The following is a 21,425-nucleotide window of genomic DNA, read 5'->3' as shown; positions in this document are numbered from 1 at the left end:
CAATAATTTGTCTTTTGATTTTTACATCTGGGAATTCTGCTTTGCATGGGCTAATTCCGGGTTCAAACAAATTTACAAGTAAATTCTTGCAAAAATCATGTTGCCCTCTATTATCGGGTGCATCTATGAGGAAGGGGTAAACCTCTTCGTCATCTGGACTATCGTCACTTTGAGTGTGGCTGTGGCTCATTTTTTTGTTTAATGACTGTTAATATATAACTACCGATGTGTCTAATTGGTTGATTCCAATTATACAAGTGTACTGGTTTGTGTTTATATTGCTTTTTTATTCTTCTTTTTCCTCTTTTTGATGAATTTGAAGTTGTTCTGAGTCGGAAAAATATAATTGATCGTGAATGGGACAATTTTTATCAATCGATTCTTTTAATTTATAGAGTTCATCTAAATTGCTGGCTTCTGATTCTGAAAATGCGTTTCTATTTTTTGAAAATCTTTTTCGTGTGATTTGTCTTTGATTGTTTATTATTTTTCTTTTTATTGTTAGTCGTTTTGTTCTAATATATCCAACTGTTTGTGTATGAGGTGTGATTACAAGATCGTATTTTTTTCCAGACGCGCCTATAACCATTTTTAAAATCATCTGGGTCCCGGCAAAATTTTGGCCCATGTCACATGCATTTGTTTTTTTTTTGGTCGCGCTTGTCTGGTGTTCGCAACTTTCGGTCGGGTCGGTGGTAACGTCTTTTTGAGTCGCGCTTGAAATTTTGGTCGCTTGGATCTGGAGTCAGCGAGATTTAATAGTACCTGTCTGGAATCGCGGTGGTCTTAGATTAAGCCGGACATCAACACGGGTTTTAATAGTTGACACTGTTTTACTCTGAAAAGCAGAAAACATCTAATAGAAATATTCTTTTGTCGATAGACCAAGTTTTATCAAAAAGTATGCCAAACTCTAGCATGTTTCATTAACTATACACTCATCACAGTACAGAGAAGATGCATTGTTGTTTTCAACCGATGAAAAAGAACATTTTTTTTGCATTATGCAGTTTTTTTGAATTTTATTTTGAAATTCTTGGCTGAAATTGTGACTCATGATGAAAAAAATTATTCTAAAGTATCCATCCAGAACAAAACAGAAAAAAGTCCATTTGATGGGTTAGAAACTAAACGTCGCAATTCTGTGCCCCGCGATTAGAGTAAACCTTGATTTTTATCCTTTTTGCAAAAAGGATGTTCAAAATGTGAGTTTCTAAGCCATAGCTTTCTTTATACAGTGTGCTGCTTTCTGCGTGATAGAGATACAAAATGGTTTGAAAATGTCGCAATTTTACATATCAAGTGAAATGGTATTATTTATCTGATAGAAAACCCCGCACAATTCACGTTCATTTGCTGTAGCAGTGCATATATTATACATGTACTCATGACGGCATATTACAACAGAGCTATTTATAGCCAGTTCTTAAAGCTATGCACGCTCATATTTGGCAACAACAACATATAGTTAATCTATCTTACCATTTACCATGCAATAGAAAGGGTATAAAGTACGGTTTTGTTTTCATCAAATTTCAAACATTGTAATATATGTTCAGACTTCATGCTTACTAAGAAACTGTTTTTTGCCATAACGTCATTTTTGCTTATCGTCGATTGACGCAGACATACACTTCGGATCTGGCTGAAATCTGATTAGCTATCTTCTTTCAAACCAACAACGGTAAGTGGATACAAAAAAAATAGTCGTCCTCAGCAAAAATTAAGTTGAGGTTGCGCTCAAAGAAAAAGTCAGCGCTAAATCAGCGTGAATGCATCAATTTTGGCATCGATGAATCAGGCTCTTATCTGTGCAGTTAAACGCTGGTCAGTTATTGTTCCGACATTCGTAACGAAGTAACGGAATATTTGTGCTCGGGTGGGTTTTTTTTCTTCAGACAAATTTCGACTTTTTAGCTAGCCATTTTTGACAGAACTTTTTTTTATATCATTCGAAAGATATTCTTGGTTTGAATTTAAAAAAGGAAAAGATATTTCACCTGTGATCTTTTTTTGCAAAGTTATGGGGGTTTAAAGATAGCTAATTTGGCCAATTTTGGACAATAAACGCGCGATATGTTTAGCACTCTTAACGCGTAAGCGGAGATTTAATCCGTCTTAGAAATCGTTTCGAGTTGATGTTTGAAAGAAGCTTATTTGCCATAATTGGTTTGTTACAAGGAGCGACATCTATTTTTTTGCACTTCATATGGCGTGTTGGTGGATGATTTTCACGAAAACCTCAATTTTAAAAAAAGCATTTCAATTTATTACGTTTAATTTGTTTCTCAATAGACTTTTAAATGCAGTCGGAACATTCAGGGCTTCGCCCTGATACGAGCAGAGTCTTGTTCAGTATTGTATTTCCTAAATACTTATTTTTACCACAACATGCATAATAATACATCACAAAAATTATCGACGAATCAGCGATGCAAAACACGAAGATTCGGTGCTAATTCAGCGCTCTTTTATACCACTAAATTAATGATAAACTAACCGTGTTTTTGTTGGTTAAAGTATGCTCAGTTTGCTCAATGCAATACTGAATTCTCATTCCAATTCTGAAGACAAAAATACTCGATAAAGAATTATTGCTTAATTAAATTTGAGCAACCTTAGTTTATCGAGAATTTCGGTATTCAGAATTGCATTGAGAATTCACTATTGCATTCAGCAACAACCACTTTGGAACGTTTGTTCACGGCCAAACTTTTATTTCAAAGCTGGATACTTTTGAAATTGTAGCTATAAAGAGCTCACGCCGCGTTAGAAAAAGTGTATTTTTTAGGAATATTTTGAGCAAGTTTGTTGCAGTTCCGGGGTCAAGGTAGGCGACTAATTTTTCGATATTGTCGGTCGCGGAATCGTTAATTCCGCAACCGAAAATCCATTGTTTGGACAGAGTTTTAGGTCGCGGTAAAAATTAAAAATACCGTAATCTCGGTCGGGATGGTCGAAAAATTAGTCGCACACTGAGTCTTGAAATAGCGTATATCGGTTGCGATGGTCAAAAAGTTAGTCATTTTAGTCAAAAAATTAGTCGCGGCAGGGTCGAAAAATTAGTCGCGGTGGTCGAAAAATTAGTTGCGGTGGTCGATAAATTAGTCGCGGCATGGTCGAAAAATTAGTCGCAATGGTTTAGTCGCTGTGTCGAGGTTTGCGATTTATGTTTCGAGTGCGGCGGGTCGAACATGTCAGAGTTTGACTGAAAATCCTATAGTCGAACTCAAAGTCGAAACATAATATCAAGTCGGTCGAAACATAAAATCAAGCACAAATCTGAAACATAAAATCAAAAACAAAGTGGAAACAGAAAGTCAAAGACTACGCGAAACATAAAGTCGATTTGGTCGAAATATAAAATCAAACACAACTTAACATTACAGTCAAGCTCGCAGTCGAAATATAAAGTCGAACCGGTCGAAGCACAGTCGAAAATAAACAAAATTTTAACAAAAAGTTGATTTTCTTGTTGGATTTTTTCTAAATAAAAAACAACGTGAGATAACGAAACTGCACTGTGATAGAACAAAAGTGTTGGTCCGCTTTGTAATTAAAAATAAATTAAAACTATGGTTTCTGCAAATCGCAGAGGATCTATGAAAGACCTTGCAGCCTGTCTAAGCATATTCCGTTTCTCTCCTTTCCCCACATTCCAGAGTTTTTTAGTTGAGCGAATCTCACTTTTTAGAGTAGTGAACGTAGTGAAGACTCTTATAGATGTCTCGGTTATTCTGATTTTTTTTCAGGAAAAAGTTTAAACTCTCTACAGATGAGCATTCATACTGTTTCCACCTGTGTTCGGTCTGTGGTGGGTCGGTCGAGTATATCGTCGGTCTGTAGATTGGCTGTATGTATCTCGATTGAGAACACGATTGTTCAATATATATTTATTTTTCCTATAATAATTATCGAAAATCTTTAAGAGGAAACAACGGAATAATATCAGTTTCGGAACAAAATTATCAAGTTTTAAACGAAATCGAAATCGAAAGCGACTTTATTGTCACCTCTTTTGCCAATAAATGGGGATTTTCACGCTTGCCAGAAGTTAGAAGTCAATTCTGGCCAAAGTCTAATTAAGTTCATGTCCAGAACATCATTTAAAAACAAGTTTGACTTAGGAACATTTTTTATCTGGTTCAAATCCAGTGTATTCCAAGTTTTTTAGTAGTAAAATACTTGGAATGACCGGGATTCGAACCAGCGACCTTTCGGTTTCAGGTCAAGTACGTTACCGCTAGACTAGCTGGTCTTGATATGCTTTCATTTTAGTTTCAATCTTGAACATCCTCGGGCCCCAACGGAGCGAGAACTGGGGCGAGTTTAACAAGAGGTCGGGTTAAATCTCCTGTTGCGGTTTTAAGGAGTGCGGAACGGGCGATAGCGTCTTTGCCATAGTTAAGCGTTTTAACGCGAGCGAGAGGGTAGTAACCACGCGGGCTACTATCCTCGACGATTCAAACAAGATCTCCGGCTTTGAGTTCTTGTTCGGTAGGTGTGTGCCATTTACGGCGTTTGTTGAGAGTCGGAACGTACTCGCGTAGCCATCTAGTCCAGATGGCGTTAGGGTATCCTTGTGCGCGAAGATAACGCTTTCGATGATCGAAATGTTCGTCCGTCGCAATCGACGGGAAACTAACTGAGCGCTGGCCTATCAAGAAGTGATTTGGCGTTAAAGCCTCAATCTCATTCGGGTCACTGCTTACCGCTGTAAGTGGACGCGCATTGAGGGACTGTTCCACCAGACAAAATGTGGTCTGGAGTACCTCGTCGGTTAATTTACCGGGTGTGAGGATGGAGTAGAAAACTCTCTTGCAACTACGTACAAGACGTTCCCAAGAGCCACCATGATGTGGTGAAGATGGTGGGTTATACTTCCATTCGATGCCTTTGTGGACAAGGAGAGCGGGCGCAAGATCATTCCATGCTCGAGTACACAGAAGAAGCTCTTTCTCTGCACCGACAAAGTTTGTACCATTATCGGAGCAAATTTTCGATGGAATTCCTCGTCTAGCGATGAATCGTTCTACTCCCATGACACAGGAGCTTGAATCCATTGATGGTACGACTTCAATATGGATGGCTCTAGTGGTCAAACAAGTGAACAAAAACGCCCAACGTTTCTCCGAACTCCTACGGATTGTTACGTGAAAGGGTCCGAAGTAATCGACTCCGCAATTGTTGAAGGGCGCTTGGCGGTATCCAAGACGCTCAATTGGCAGATCAAACATGAAAGGGGTGATGGTTTTCAACTTTCGCTTTCGGCAGTTTTTACAATTAAGCTCAATGTTACGGAGCAATGATCTTAATTTTAAGATTGCATATTCTATCTGGATGACAGATCGTAGGTAGTCAATTGACTGATGCTCATGCTTGTTGTGTTGATGAGCCACAAACAGTTTGACTAATGGATGACGGCCATCAAGTATGATGGGATATTTATTTTTAAATTCGAGTTCAGAGAGACGACTAATGCGTCCTATGGATCTAAGAAGTCCATCGGGGTCAATGAATGGGGAGAGAGTTGCAATAGGGCTTACATTCTTAACATATTTCTCACAACTCAATAATTTGAACTCTGAGGGGAACGCTTCTTTTTGAGAAAGAAGAAACAACGTTCGTTGAGAATTATCTATCTCAGACGGTTTAACGATAATAGCGATTGTTCCACGGAAATGATTAAATTTAGGATTTAATCGGAGGATGAATGCTACTACGCGCAACTATTTGAGAAACGAGCTGTAACGTTTCCACTTAATGACGGGTTCAGGGACTGACGGATTGATTACAAAATTAGTGGCAGTATCGATGACATCATCGATAGGACCTTTTAATTTTCTTTTTGTAATCACATCGACATTTGGTCGAAAAGGCCAATCACTGGTTCTGAGGAAGCTGGGACCTTGAGTCCAGCTGCTGTCTTTCAAGGCTTCAGCGGCAATACATCGAGTACCAGTATCAGCTGGGTTGTTTTCAGTATCTACGTGATACCATTCGTCGACAGTGGTAACTTCCAGTATTTCGCCTACTCGATTAGCGACGAATACTGGCTGCTTTGCAGTCGAATGGAGCCATTGTAGCACAGTGGTGCTGTTAGTCCACATAAAGACATCATTTTTAGGGATCGAAAGTGCTTTCATGATATCTATTTTGAGGCGTGTAGCAAGCAAAGAAGCTTGCAGCTCTAATTTTGGGATGGAAATAGCCTTCATTGGTGCTACGCGGGCTTTACCCAAAACGAAGGCGAGTTTTGTCTCATGTGTATCAATAATGCGCGCACGGAGAAATCCAACTGCACAGAAGACTTCCTGTGAACTGTCACCAAACATATGGAGTTCAATTTTGTCAACTGCGGATGGAAAGTAGCATCTCGGTATGATCAGTTGACCCAGGATGGGTAGACCAGACCGCCATTTGAGGAATTTGGTATTCAAGTCCAAAGGAAGTGGGTTATCTCATTGTTGACCACTGATTCTCCAAATCTCTTTAAGAAGTAGTCGGGCTCTGGCAGTGTACGGAGCGACTAACCCAATAGGGTCGAAAACTGAAGAGACAAAACTTAGAACTGTACGTTGGCTAACAGTATCCTTCAGTTCTCTGTTTACACCTCGACTAACTACCAATGTATCGAGAACGTGATCCCATTTCAAACCTAGAACATGCGATTCTTGACCTTCACTACTTAGAACCTCCTTAACTTGACTTAAATTGTCGCTTGACGTACATAACTCTTTCTGAATCTCTTTGACATTGCTCACGAAATTTGTCAACTTAAATCCTCCTAACTTAAGTAGTTCTACAAGGTCCTTACTTAATTTTAATGCCTGTTCAGGTTCGGGAAACGAATCAAGATAATCGTCCATATTGAATTTTTGCATCACGGCTGACGCTGCGTCGGGGAACAAGACTTGATTGTCGCGAGCTGTCTTTTGAAGAGCAAAATTAGATCATGTGGGCGAGTCACAAGCTCCGAAAATGTGTCGCGTGTATTGATACGTTACCACATCGGTTGTGGGATCCTCCCGCCACAGAAAACGAAGTGACAGTTGGTCGATTGGGAGAACACCAACCTGAAGGAACATGCCTTCAATATCAGCTGATACTGCATGTTGATGTTGACGGAATCTCATTAGGACGACCAGCAGATTCTGAAGCAAATCTGGGCCAACCAAAAGAGCTTTTTTAAGTGACGATCCATGAAATTTGGCTGCACCATTTAGGACGCGGCGGACTTTTCCGGGTTTATTTGGATTAATCACGGGGTGATGAGGAAGATACCATTCCCTAGCGGAACGATTTGTGCAGTCATGTGTATTCACTTTGATGACGTAACCTTTGTCAAAATCTTCTTGAATGTTTTTTGCGTATAAAGCCCTGAGGTTTGTGTCTTTGTCTAAACGTTTTTCCAGAGATTTAAGTTGTGCTAAGGCGGAGTAGTAGTTATTGGGCAACTGTGAGTGGTCTTCGGTCCAAAGCATCCCAACGGCGTATCTATCACCATCATGTATAGTTGATGCTTCTAAAAATTTATTCGCTCTTTTATCGTCTGACGATCGGGCATCTACTTGTTTATACGTACCGTATGATTCAAGTTCGTACCAAGATTTGACCTGCTCTACCAAACTTACATCTTCGATGTTACAATGCAAGCATGTTGAGATCAGGCCGGTGGAGGCAGGGAGTGGACCACTTAAGACCCATCCAATTGGGAGGCGAACGGAGAAAGGTGATTTTTGGCTTTTATCCTGGCAGTATTCCAGAAGACAAATGTACTCATAAACATCTTGACCTAAAATCATATCGACATCAGCGTACCGAAATTCGACTGAATCAATTGGTTCCAAGTGAGAGTATTTCTCTTGCAACCTACGAACGTTAATTATATCTGAACCTATGTAAATGCTGTTTTTTACATATGCACAAACGGTGAACGAAATATCTGGATCAAATTCAGAAAAAACGTTCAAATCAACTTGTTCTGAAGTAATATCTTCGGAACAATTGGCGCCATTGACAGTCAAATCAATTTTCCTACCTGTCAGATTGAGTCTGCGAGCAAAATCAGGTGAAATACAAGAGTGACTGCAAGCTGTGTCACATAACACAAGTGCGGTGGTTTCAGAGTCATTTGATGATAATGTGAGATTTATAAGTGGCATCAGTCCTTTTAGATTCATAAGGGATGTCCCACAAGTATTTTTTTGCGTCGTGGGTCTAAATGGAGTTTGAACTGCGGGATTGGCTGCAGTTGTGTGCGGTGCATAACCAGATTGGTTATTTGTAGGGAAAACGCGTTCTGCGCCGTGCAGTAACACATTATGAGTGCTCTTGCACTGTGGTTTAGGACACGTTTTGGGCTTGGGACATTTCCTAAACATGTGATTTCCTTGAAAACAAGAAAAGCAAAGCTTATTTTCAGCGCAAAATTTAGCACGCTGTGTTGGAGTTTTTACTTTAAAAACGCTACAATTAAAAATTGAATACTTGCCTTTACAAACTAAACATGGACTATATTGAATATTTGCGTCAAACTTAGCTTGCGAGTTTGCGGCAAACATTTTAACATTGGTTTTTGTCCGAACCGAATTATCCTGATTTCTATTGTAATTTGATGAAGGACGCATACGTTCATGCGCTTCAGCTTTATCCTCCAGCCAATGATTGAAATCAATTAAAGACGGAGCATACAAACTCCGTTTTACGGTGTGGAACGACCAAGACTCTTTCATATTAGGTGGGAGCTTCTCTATTGCTTTATCGAGAAGTGTTGCACTTTCATGGTCTGCGTTGTAATGTAAAGATTTGAACACTCCAACTATGCTTGCTATCATGGATGCAAAACTTATGATGCTGTCGGAACTATGCATCTTAACGGGCGGTGAATTATAAAGTTTGTCCAGATATGCACGTATTATTACTTGAGGTTGGCCAATTTTTCTTTCAAGTTTCATGAGAGCATCTTTGTACATCGTACCACTATAGGCAAACTCAGCTATAGCAGTCTCAGCTTTATCTTTGACTAATGATTTAAGGTAGTGCAGCTTAACATCATCTGACAAGATTTGAGAGTCCACAGCACTTCGAAATTGTCCAATCCATTCAAACCACTGAAGTGGACAGCCACCGTATTTCCTAAGGTTCCACGGTGGTATTGGATCCTTACGGTTGAAAGTTAGTATTTCCTTTAAATCTTCAAGGGTTACTGCATTAGGTGGTGGTTGAACTGAGGTTGAAGCGAAATTGTGTGGCTGAGGAACAAATGATGTCAGATAAGCTAAGGCACTATGTGGATAGCTGGGGACTTGAGACATCTGCTGTGTTGACACTGGCGCTTGGTTATTGTAAAACACTGTCCCTCCAACAGTGCACGGGTATTGTGAAAGTGGTGGTTGCACTATTGGTGTGACAGTTTGAACGGTATTTAACGCCTGGGGTACTGTAGAATCTGATGCGGTAAATGGCGCGGTGGTTGGAGGTGCCATTCTCCAGGTATTCATATTGGTTATATAACGAACTGGATGTGGATAGTTGAAGGATGGTTGATTTGTTGAAACACGAGTTGAGTTATTAATACTCGCTGGTGGAGCAGTAATAGGAATCAGGTTCACCGGCTGGGTTGCCGTATTGACTGTTGTATTAATTGGGACAGAAGCATGTAATGTGGGGACCACTGCTGCTGGCATACGTGGAATGAAGGGAAGCGGGGGCGAGGACGGGGCGGGGTGGTGGCGGCGGCGGTGGGAGAGTTTGAGAAGGAATCTTCAAATTATGAACGGTAGATGATACCAGGGGATTAAAAAGTCAAGTGTGATGTCACTCTTCACACCTGCTCAGAAAAACCGGAGTTGCAATAAAGATCGTCACACTTTACTTTACAAAGGGGGGTGGGGAAGTTCACCTTTACGATTTAGAGCGAGCGGAAATAAAAAAAAGAAGGAAAACTGTAATTTAGAATTAAATTACAAATTGAAATTCATTGACACTACAAAGAACATCAAAGGTTCTTTGCTGCAGATTCGACAGCTAGGCGGCGGTTGCGTTCGGCACGACGCTTTTTTTGAGAGGGTCGCTTTTTTTTGTTTTTTATTTTTCTTAAGTTTGCCGTATTACTTCGGACTATCGAGAAAGACTTTAGTTCAAGGTCAGTTTCTTGGTGAATTTGGAAGTACTGACGGAGTAAGCGAGTGTCTTTCTGCTTACGCTTAGAGATTAAGTCGCCAGTCACGCTTAAAATTAAAATGCCCGTTGAGCAAAGCAAATCGTAGATATTAGGAGTTTCGACTCGTTGACTATATACAATTGCAGCAATATTACGTTTGTAATAAAGCAGAATGTTGCGCAGTCCGAATTCCGTGAGTGCTGTATCGTTGTTACTATTGTGCTTGCTGATTGAATTGTTGATCAGGTCGTGCCAGATTATTATATCATTTCTATGGGCTAATTCGCCGTCTAAAAAAGTTTGGGCACGTTTTGATTGGTACTTGTGGTTGAGACTTAAACCACCAAGGGCATAACAGTATTGCGATATACGGTTTTGCTCGGCTATACGTAGCGTTTTATGAGCACGAGAGAGCGAGCTAGCGGCTAATATATACCTTTACGACGGCATTCGGCACGATAAAAAAAATCTGGGGGGAATCAAGTCAACCGGATTTTGAGAATCTCACACCTGCTCAGAAACAACCGGAGTTGCAAAAATTCAAAGGGATTGACTTGATATGCTGCTAAGGGGTCTGTACACTGCGTAATTTTGCAGTGCTTGCGTTTGCCGGGCTGTTTTTTTTCGCAAAAAAAAATGACAAATTTTTTTTTTTTTCGAAAAATTTTTTTTTCTTCTTATCATCTACGTCAGTTTGGTACCGAAATTAGACGATTTGGGGTCGATTTCGGATTTTTCAATTTTTTGCGAAAATTTTCTCAAAAATTTTCACAAAATTTTTTTCTAACGGGTCGGAACGGTGGGTTCGGGTTTGAGTTATCGACTACTAACTATAAACTAGCAAATGAAAACAAATGTTAACTTTAAGTCAAATTTTTTCAATTTTCGATTTTTTTTTGGATTTCGGATTTTCTGGGTGGGGTATTTGGGTTAGACTATTGGCAAAATCACGGTAAACATAATGAAATCAACATTTTAGCACACTGAATGGATTTGATGGGTTACAATAAAAAACTTTAAAGGATTGTAAAACAATTATAGCTCTGGTTTATGAAGAAACTAAACTGAAAAGTTACGTCTTACAGTAGTTTCGGCCATCTCACAACTTCGGCCATCAAAAACGGTTGGGGAGATTCCTGTCTCACTTGCAGGTAGCTGTCTGCATACACCTTCGTGAAATTGCACAATCACCTTTCACTGAGGTACATCTCATTCACAAAAAACGGAGTCGTCAAGGGTTTCGTCTGGTTTGTCGTCGATTGTCGGCGGACCATGTTTCCACCTGTGTTCGGTCTGTGGTGGGTCGGTCGAGTATATCGTCGGTCTGTAGATTGGTTGTATGTATCTCGATTGAGAACACGATTGTTCAATTTATATATATATTTTTCCTTCAATAATTATCGAAAATCATTAAGAGGAAACAACGGAATAATATCTTTTTCGGAGCAAAATTATCAAGCTTTAAACGAAATCGAAATCGAAAGCGACTTTATTGTCACTAATTTTGCCAATAAATGGGGATTTTTACGCTTGCCAGAAGTTAGAAGTCAATTCAGGCCAAAGTCCAATTATGTTCATGTCCAGAACATCATTTAAAAACAAGTTTGACTTAGGAACATTTTTTATCCGGTTCAAATCAAGTGTATTCCAAGTTTTTTAGTAGTAAAATACTTGGAATGACCGGAATTCGAACCAGCGACCTTTCGGTTTCAGGTCAAGTACGTTACCGCTAGACTAGCTGGTCTTGATAGGCTTTCATTTTAGTTTCAATCTTGAACATCCTCGGGCCCCAACGGAGCGAGAACTGGGGCGAGTTTAACAAGAGGTCGGGTTAAATCTCCTGTTGCGGTTTTAAGGAGTGCGAAACGGGCGGTAGCGTCTTTGACATAGTTAAGCGTTTTAACGCGAGCGAGAGGGTAGTAACCACGCGGGCTACTATCCTCGACGATCCAAACAAGATCTCCGGCTTTGAGTTCTTGTTCGGTAGGTGTGTGCCATTTACGGCGTTTGTTGAGAGTCGGAACGTACTCGCGTAGCCATCTAGTCCAGATGGCGTTAGCGTATCCTTGTGCGCGAAGATAACGCTTTCGATGATCGAAATGTTCGTCCGTCGCAATCGACGGGAAACTAACTGAGCGCTGGTCTATCAAGAAGTGATTTGGCGTTAAAGCCTCAATCTCATTCGGTTCACTGCTTACCGCTGTAAGTGGACGCGCATTGAGGGACTGTTCCACCAGACAAAATGTGGTCTGGAGTACCTCGTCGGTTAATTTATGGGGTGTGAGGATGGAGTAGAAAACTCTCTTGCAACTACGTACAAGACGTTCCCAAGAGCCACGAAATTAGTACGACCGCTTTGATTGCCTCAATTCAGTTTGGAACGATTTTGTTGCGCGGGATAATTTGCCACATATAAATAAATCGCGGCACGCTTTCAGGAGAAATTAGTCAGGAGCATGGCCAAATTTTCAATCTCCCAAACATTTTCAAAATTAGATTGCTGGTATGATATGTTGTTAAGTTTGATTTCAGGGAGTCAATCTGTTCAGAATTATCTTTTAAAAATATTTAGTTAAATTGTTTTTTGTTAAAAAATATTATTTCGATCGCCGAAAATCGGCTGAATATAAAAAAGACACCAAACATAAATAGTCCGTTTTATTCGAAAGTCGAACAAATATTAAATGACGATTTCACTTGTTGCGATCACATTTGCATCGTATGAAAGAACGCAAATTTTACTGCTTGTGGTTTGCATTATTGTAAAATTCTCCGTCCTGTTCAAAACTGTCCTTGACTTCCTGAAAAACTTTACGCTAGAAAACTGAGCTACATACGAAGTAAAAGATCCTATAAATTGCACTTTTAAGGTTGCGCTTTTGTCAACTAAATAGCTGAAATTTCCAAGGGGTCCCCCTATACTTCTATCTTACGATAACCAGTTCTTTTTGACGAACCATAACATTTTATATAATTAACTCTAAACAGATTTTGCAGAAGCACTAAAAATAAACTCTGGTGCAGGTTATTATGCAGGACTTAGCACAGTGGTAAGGCGTTCACTTTGCAATCGTCAGATCGTGTATTCGATTCCATGCCATGGCAATGATAGTATGTGAGGACAAGCTCTCACTTGACCTCCAGCTACAGGTCTACCACGTCCTGACCAACTTTGACTGCAATAGTGGTGCCACGTAAAAGTTCTAGACGCAAAAAAACGGCCTTGAGTCGCAAAAACAGTTTCGCTCAGCAAAATAACACTGTCTGGAATGTGGGGAGATAATACAAATGGACTATCCTCGACAGGACTGTTAAGGCCTACCAGCACCGGAGTTCTATGGATCATAATCGATTATATTGAATTTTCGTGGTCTGTCTCAATAAATTTCGATTATAATCGATTATAATCGATTAAAAATGGATTATAATGAAACTATTTTTCTAATCAATAAAATCCGAATATAATCGATTATAATCGATTATAATCGATTATTTTTGAAAGAAAATGGAACTTGTTTTCGAGGCAAAATATCCATTTTTAATCGATTAAAATCGATTATAATGGATTTTTTCGAGGGGTTATTCTTGAAATTTACAATTTTGTTCAAAATTATTTCATTTCCTGTTTAGTGCAGTTGCTACGAATTACGTTTCATAAAATGTTACATTTCAGAATAAAATTTTACTCTACCACAAAAATAGTCGGTTTTAGTTCTAAAAATGAAATGAATTATAATGGATTATAATGGATTTTTATTTCAAAATAATCGATTATAATGGATTATTTTGGCGAAAATAATCGATATCAGTGACAAAAATAATGGATTATAATCGATTATAATGGATTACTATTTTTCAAAAAAAATCGATTTTTAATGACCACATAATCGATTACGTGGTCTATGGATTTATATAATGGATTATAATGGATTATAATGACAACATTTTAGACAACATTTTTCCATTATAATCAATTATTATCCATGGAACTCCGGTGCGGGTATTGATAGCTCCTCTGCGATTCGCAGGAACTACAATTATTATTATTATGCAAATACTATTTTTCTGGGGTTTCGGCAGAGCTAGAAACAATCAAAATTGCTGACCTATTATATGGTCGACAAAATGGTAAGGTCAAATCATTCAAATACTGTATCGCAACTCGTTCAATGCAATGTTTTAATCTATTTATCAGTTTTCAGCGCTGCTTCAGGACGAACTGCATAACAAAGTTTTGCTTACAAACATTCAAACGCGTGGATGCTACAATTTCCAATAAAAGACAATTTAATTACTGCCGCAGTCGCGCCAACGTGCTGCGAGCATGCCAACAGAGGGCAGGATTTACTGGTACCGTGTAAACATCCGATATGTCAAACATCAAAAAAAAAACAAAAAAAGTTGCTAACATCCGAAAAGCTTTACTAGGGCAAACATTTGACATTTTTCAAATGGGCAGATTTTTTCTCTCGATACCAGCTTATCAGTGCCATTTTTGATCCTCAAGTTTCAAGGTTCAGGTCTTCTATTTTGATTGCTGTTTTGATTATTACCACACATAGCTGGTTTTGATTGCTGTTTTTTCAAAACACGTAGTCATATTTTTGTATGTGAATTTCTGAATTAGTTTTTTTTATTGTTTCTCGTTTTTAATTGTTTTTTACCCAGATTTCGTACATTTCTGCTCAGATTATCTAGATTTTTTAATTTTTTTCAGCAAATAACTTGCTTACCCAATTTCAACTCATTCGTAAGAAACTTTGAAAAAAAAAAACTCGTCATAAAGATGTTTTTAACGAAGACAGTTTATTATGTTGTTTTCACCAAGATTTGGGTCAAGTTATGTCTGATTGTTTGATTTCCTTCTTCTTCAAATTTTGATCAAAAATAGATCCTACTCCTTTCCAAACTTCTAATTGCGGCTAGACTAATTGACTTATGTTTTGAACGAATTTCGTCAATCACACAAACAAGTTCGATCTAAAATTTGGGATCAAATACACCTTTTGGGAAACACACCAAACACAATACAAATAGAGTGCACAAAAAAGGCTACACATTACTTGAAAAAAAATCTGAACAGCAAACGTTGTCGGAAATATTAACTCAAATTCAAATTTTTGTGTAATCAATGTTGATGCGAGAAAAATTTGTGATTTTTAGGCATCCAAACTAAAACAGCTGATGACCCTAAATATGTTCTTAAATTTCTTGTACATCGTCAGTCAAGTTTTTGTGCAACGTTGAACCGATTAAAGTATACTTTCTGTTTGAGTCGAACATAGTCAAAAAATCGAAATGTTTTTTTTTGTTTTTGGTCGATTTGCTCAAAACCTAGAAAAAATTGTGTCGAGCTGGTTTAGAAAAGAGCTGAGCTGGTCTTGAAATAATTAGGATGCATAGATAGTAGGCTTGGTTCGAACATTCGAACACAAATGAAAATGTTTTTGCTGCGGACAAGATAGATGGTCGAACTATAGCCATGTTCATTCGAGCTAATTGAATCGTAAATTCAACACCTCAACCCGGGTTTTTCATTTTGTCATTCTGCTTTTTCATCACAACTTACTTTTTCAACACGAGTCGTGTAATTTACTGAACAAGGGAGTTGCATCTCAGCTTTGTTGTGATTGAACATATGCTACATCTTGAATAGATTCCAGAAAGTCAAAAAAAATTAATAATAGATGATACTGATTGTTACTGATTATTACAACTTTTGGTTAAAAACTCAGATGCAAAGAAGTAAATTACAAATATAATGCTCGCGTCAATTTTTTCCGCAGCAACGGTAATAGCTACTGCAATGGCCATGATGCTTGCTAACTCATGCATCATGACCATTGCAGTAGAACTGCTGCTTTAGAATTGCATCCGATATGTTAAAAATCATCTGGCCGAATCAACTGTTCTGCGTGGCACTAAAATGCTAGTTTTGATGAGTTTGCCTCAATGGTAACTAGGAGGTTTTCCAAGTATGAAAACTCACTTCCTCGATGTCATTTTTTTGTAAATTTATATTGGTTAGTGTAAAACACTCATCTTTTTCTAATTAGGATAGTTAAAGATTTTCACTTTTTTAAATCTGTATTTCAGACTAAGAAATATGCAGAGTGGATCGTTCGAAGTTGGTGATATGGTGAAGTTTGAGCGGGGTGCTTACGACCATTGGGGAGTGTATATCGGCGGAGGAGAGATAGTTCACATCGGACCCGAGGGAACGGACGAGGAGCTCAACTCTCTCAAACTCGCTTTTCAGGGAGAGACGAAAGCGGCATTCAAGCGAGATCCCTTGAAGCGAATCGCGGGAAACAGTTGCTATTATGCACACAACTATCTGGACCACAAACACACGGTGAGACTTGGGGGTGGCATATTGGTTTGTATGAACCTTGGGAAAAAAGTTCGTGGCGTTTTATGTCCAGAGACTTTGAAGAACGGCGCCGAAAAATGCAGTCGACATTTTTTCATAGTTCTCAACAAAAATTTTTTTACCATTTTTTAAACTTTGATCAATTGAGTTTCGGCTTTTACCGCACTTCAAAAAAATGAAATTTAAAATTAGCATTTTCGCAGGTATTATTAAAACTCTTGATTACGCTACTGTTTCATAATCCTAATGCTTCTCATATTTCCAAATTATATGCTGACAAGCGATTTATGATCATCTAATAAATTATCCACGTAATTCAAATACGAGGAATGGTAAAATAGATTTACTGTGCTATTTTTAAACCATCTCCTAGTTCCACGTTGTTGATTTTCACAACAGTTCTGTAAATTGTTGAATGTTTAAATCAAAAATTGGTGGATGAGCTTAGAAAACTGAAAAACCACTCATTATTGTTAATTTTTTTTCGTATAAATACATGGTAGAAAAAAAATTGGATCGCAAGTTTGAGAAAAATGGTTGTAATCAGTCCTACAAGTATAAATTGCAAATTCTCGCTCTGAAAACAACAATCCAAAAATCCTCAAGAATTTGAACTGTGCAATTTTTTTAACCCAGATTTTTCATCTAGTAAAATAATGACACCTTGGTTTAATAGGCATTTCTAAAAGCTTCAACAAATGTTCAATCTAAAAATCATGGAATTTTTTCTATAATAAAAGTATTAATAATAATAATAATATTAATAATAATCATAATAATTTGTTTCCAAATGATATCTAGTTATAGATGAGTTTTAAAAAAAATAACAAAGACATCTTAGAATGTATGATAGTACAACAATAAGCCTGCACGGCCCGTTTTCAAGTGACTAAGTCAGCGGAGATCAAAAAAGTTTTTTGAAATCGTAGATCTAATGAACCGTACTAATGGTAAACATTTATTAAACTTAAAACATCGTATACCCTCTTTTCGACCCTTGATTTCTGTTTTCTTGAATAGTGGTTGGTAGAAACCAACAAAAACATGTTCGACATAATAACATGAAAAATATCCAATAAAATTGTATTTCGTAGAATTCAGTTATCTGAAATCCTATGAATAAAACTATTCAATCTAATCAGGGAAGCCCCTTTGAAAATACTGACCAGGTAGGCTGAGGCGGGCAGATAGTTACTGCATTTATGAATAGTTTTTTGGAACTTAAGATATAATCGACCCTTTGTTGAGTTTGTTTCTATTTATGACTAACTTTTCATTTGATTTTCTCTTTGTATTTATCATGTTTAACTCTTGTTCAGTTATGGCATATCTCAATGGATAAACTTGGCACTCTTGTCAAACAAAACCAGTTTTTTTTTTTTCAAAAATTTGTACGCGAAAAACTTTTTTACGGTATATATTTTTACTTTGTGTATATTTTTACTAAGCTTTCCGATTTTCATTTCTAGTTCTAATGATTTGATTTAGTCGGTATTCGCATACTTCAGTTTGAATGATTGATTGCATACAACATTGACAGGTGACTAACTATTGCTGTCCTGTTAGAAACTTTCTTATAAAAAAACAAACCACAGAAAAGCAAAGTTTTTTTTTATTTGATCAAAATGCTGAGGAAAAATCAATTTGCTGTCGAAATGAATTCAAAAATATTTAAAGGTTTCTCTGTCTTTTTTGGTGGTCAGTTGAAATAAAAAATGAAAAGTCTTGCTTCAGATTTTTTGGTACGACAGTAGCCCATGGTCTTGGTTTTGGGTCCTCGCTTGTCAATTTAATTTTTTAAAACAAATAGTCTACTTCTAGCAACACCGATTGATGTTTAGGAGCAATATATTGTGTCTCGTTTTTCGACTTTCGAAGAAGAGTTTCATCTGCATACAACTCTGTTACCCTGGGTAATCCGTGACTGTTTGAAGAGCGTTTCTATAAATGATGGGTAATAGTGGGCAAGAAATAGACTCCCAAGGTACTCCAAAAATTCAAGTTTTAAAATCGTTCTAAAGAAAGTTTGATTCAATGTACGGATAACAAGTTTCAAGGTTACCTTCCGAAAATTTTTGCACAGCCCCTCTCAAACCCAGAAATTCTTGATACTTTTTACAAATCAAAACGAACAAGCGTATCAATAGCTTCTGTTAGGTCTATGAAATATTCTAAACTGTAAGATTTTTGTTCGTTAACGACGTTGAAACCTCTTTTAACAGTGTAATGACGGCGTCAACAGCGCTCTTTTTTGTTTTGATCTGAATCGTGTTTATAAAACTGAGGGTTTGTATTTATAAAAAAAGGTTGAAATTTGATTCGGCTCGTCTGAAAAATAAAATGCTCAAAAATTTTTTCCAGAGTTTGTAGACGCGAAATTAGTCTATAATCAGAAGAGTCATCATTTTTTCCTCCTTGAATTTTGCTTTACTATGTCCAGTTTTTTAAAACGTTTGGGGTATATTGCTGAAGTTTAGCAATCATTTAAATTTTCTGTTAGAAGACCCACTAGCATAATTTAAATTGCTTGACGTGAAGAATTTTGATAGGATGACAATCTGTACTGTACTTATTTAAAAAAAATTTTTTGGATGACCTCATTGATTTCAGTTGGATCATTGTTTTCTTAAACACAATGATTGCTGCAGACGGATTAGATTATGTTAATACAAATTAGTTTTCTTTGTGGATTTCTAGTGTCAATATTTGCGAAGTAATTGCCAGAACGCTCAACGTCCCCATAGGATACAATTAGTGACCAGGAGTTTCTTTTATTACCTCTCAATTCGTTTAAAAAAGTTCAAAAACATGTTTCGTTCTACAATAAAACGCGTTATTTTGGTTTGATAGTGTTTTAGTTTTTTCTATGGATGAACCAATCTTGACAAATTTGCTTTGGGAACTATATCTGTTACGAGCATCCGTTGTGTTAACATTCAAAAATTGTTGTCGTAACCGTTTTTTTGTTTTTGCATTTTCTATTTCATTTTCAATCTACGGATGCTTTTTTTGGTATCATTTTGGAAAAATTTAACAACAGATTTTTCAAGGTTTAATTTTGTGTTTGTCAAAAAACGAGAAGTTATTTGCGGAACCTCGGTATTCCAAAACTGCCTACTCTTACCAATCTCATTCTGGAAATAAAATCTTAGCTTTTCAATTAAAACAACCTATATTTCAAATTGTTCCAATTTCTAGCAATTATTTTTGTTAGTGAAAATGTCCTGTTTTAGTTGTTTTGAAAAAAGTGATGAGAAACATCAAAATAATACGAAATGTTGAGAAACCCGATGTACAGAAAAATAATTCAATCAATGAGCTGGAGTCTTCTGTCACTTTTTTCGGGAGGCAGCCAGTTTGTTTTCTGGCATGCCATTTTCATCATTAAATCCTCATATTGTTTTCGCTTCGCTGAATCTAACAGAAAAATTACGTTGAAATCACTACACACTATAGGTTCACTTTCTCTGGCCGTAGCGATAATCCATCCTAATAATTTTGCAGACTTTCGAAGGTATCGTTTTGTAGCGAAATTGGTGGAATGTATAAAAAGAATTGCTGTAGTTTTCTGATTCAATTGAGTTGTTATGGGCACTGGCAAGGTTTAAAAATTGTTTCTCTTCCCAAATACATATAGTTTTTGACAAATTTGTTCGACAATGTCTTATTTTTTTTGGCATAATTCTGACCTTCGAGTCTAAATTAAGTCTTGAAAAGAAATTTCTTTTTGTTCATTTTGTTCTTCATTTTATCCGTCACCCTATACCTTAATTACAACAGGATGTGAAAGGCATTTTATAATCTAAAAATAGAACCAATGATTAGATTTTTTTTAGTTTGAAACGATTTCCGGACAAAAATATCTTTCAGATGGTATAAAACATTTGCGTCAAAAACGCTTAGCTTAAAAATTTTTAATTTTGATCTTGAAGCTAAGCAAAAATTGTTTCAGAAAGTTAAGAAATTGTCCAATAGTTTTCTTAAAAACTATACATATCAAAGGTGCTTACTTTACTTTTATTTAGCCATATCCGAAAGAAGATATCAAGCATTTTGCGCTGAGTCATCTCAAGGGCGTGCTTACTTGGAATTACAACATTATAATGAAGAACTGCGAGAACTTTGCCATCTGGTGTCGGTATCGCGTAGACTACATGGGTGACCAGGCTAGAAATGGAGTGATAGTGGGTGCTGTAGGGGTAGGACTGGCTGCTCTTGGATTGGCAGCTCTAGCTGGTTACTCTGCTTCTAAGAAAGAAGAAGAGGAGAAAAAGAAGGAGAAAAAGATTGAATACAGATACTGATGGACAGCAACGGATTGACTAAAACTGGCTCTGGGTCTATAATTGGGAAAAGACTTTGTGTCGTAAGCTTAAGTTAATTCGGTTATTAAATTTAGTTAAGTTGTTCATTTTGGGATAAATATCTAAAAATAGCACGAAATAAACTGCAGTCTCTCCAACTGCAGTTTAGATTGTACCGTCAAAAAGAATGAATTGTTATTTGGGTTAGTTGTGTAAACAAAGAACGAGAAACATTGCGGCACAATTTTTTAGAAGCAAGGTAAAACACGACTGCTTGTATCAGGGTAGATTCCTGAATGTTCCAAAGGCCTCTTGCGGTCTATGGAGTAATGTTTGCTTTAATAAATCATGAAGATTTCAAAAACTGAAAGAATTTTGAAAACGTTTTTGAGATTTTTTTGTAAAAGCAGCACCCCACACGCCATGAAAAGATCAAATTATATATTTCGCATGTATCAAAGTTTTAAGTAGACTAAATAGCATGCCTCAATTCAATTTGTAACGATTTCTAACACGGATTAAATCTCCGCTTACGCGTGTATGGAGAAAAACAAAAACCACCCCGAGCACAAATATTCTGTTA

General features: G+C 37.3%; 1 protein-coding gene across 1 annotated transcript; it reads left to right on the top strand.

Moving 5' to 3' along the window:
- The first annotated feature begins 1,437 nt into the window (after positions 1–1,437).
- Positions 1,438–21,078, top strand: LOC134846150 (phospholipase A and acyltransferase 3-like). Its single transcript, XM_063863379.1, has 3 exons — positions 1,438–1,684; positions 16,262–16,520; positions 20,564–21,078. The coding sequence occupies exons 2-3, from the start codon at positions 16,272–16,274 to the stop codon at positions 20,840–20,842; spliced, it is 528 nt and encodes a 175-aa protein (XP_063719449.1). The 5' UTR covers positions 1,438–1,684; positions 16,262–16,271; the 3' UTR covers positions 20,843–21,078.
- Positions 21,079–21,425: the final 347 nt, after the last annotated feature.

The sequence above is a fragment of the Symsagittifera roscoffensis genome, chromosome 5 (assembly GCF_963678635.1).
Source record: "Symsagittifera roscoffensis chromosome 5, txSymRosc1.1, whole genome shotgun sequence".
Taxonomy (NCBI): Eukaryota; Metazoa; Xenacoelomorpha; order Acoela; family Convolutidae; genus Symsagittifera; species Symsagittifera roscoffensis.
The sequence above is the reverse complement of the archived record's forward strand: the minus strand, read 5'-3'. Positions and strand labels throughout refer to the sequence as shown.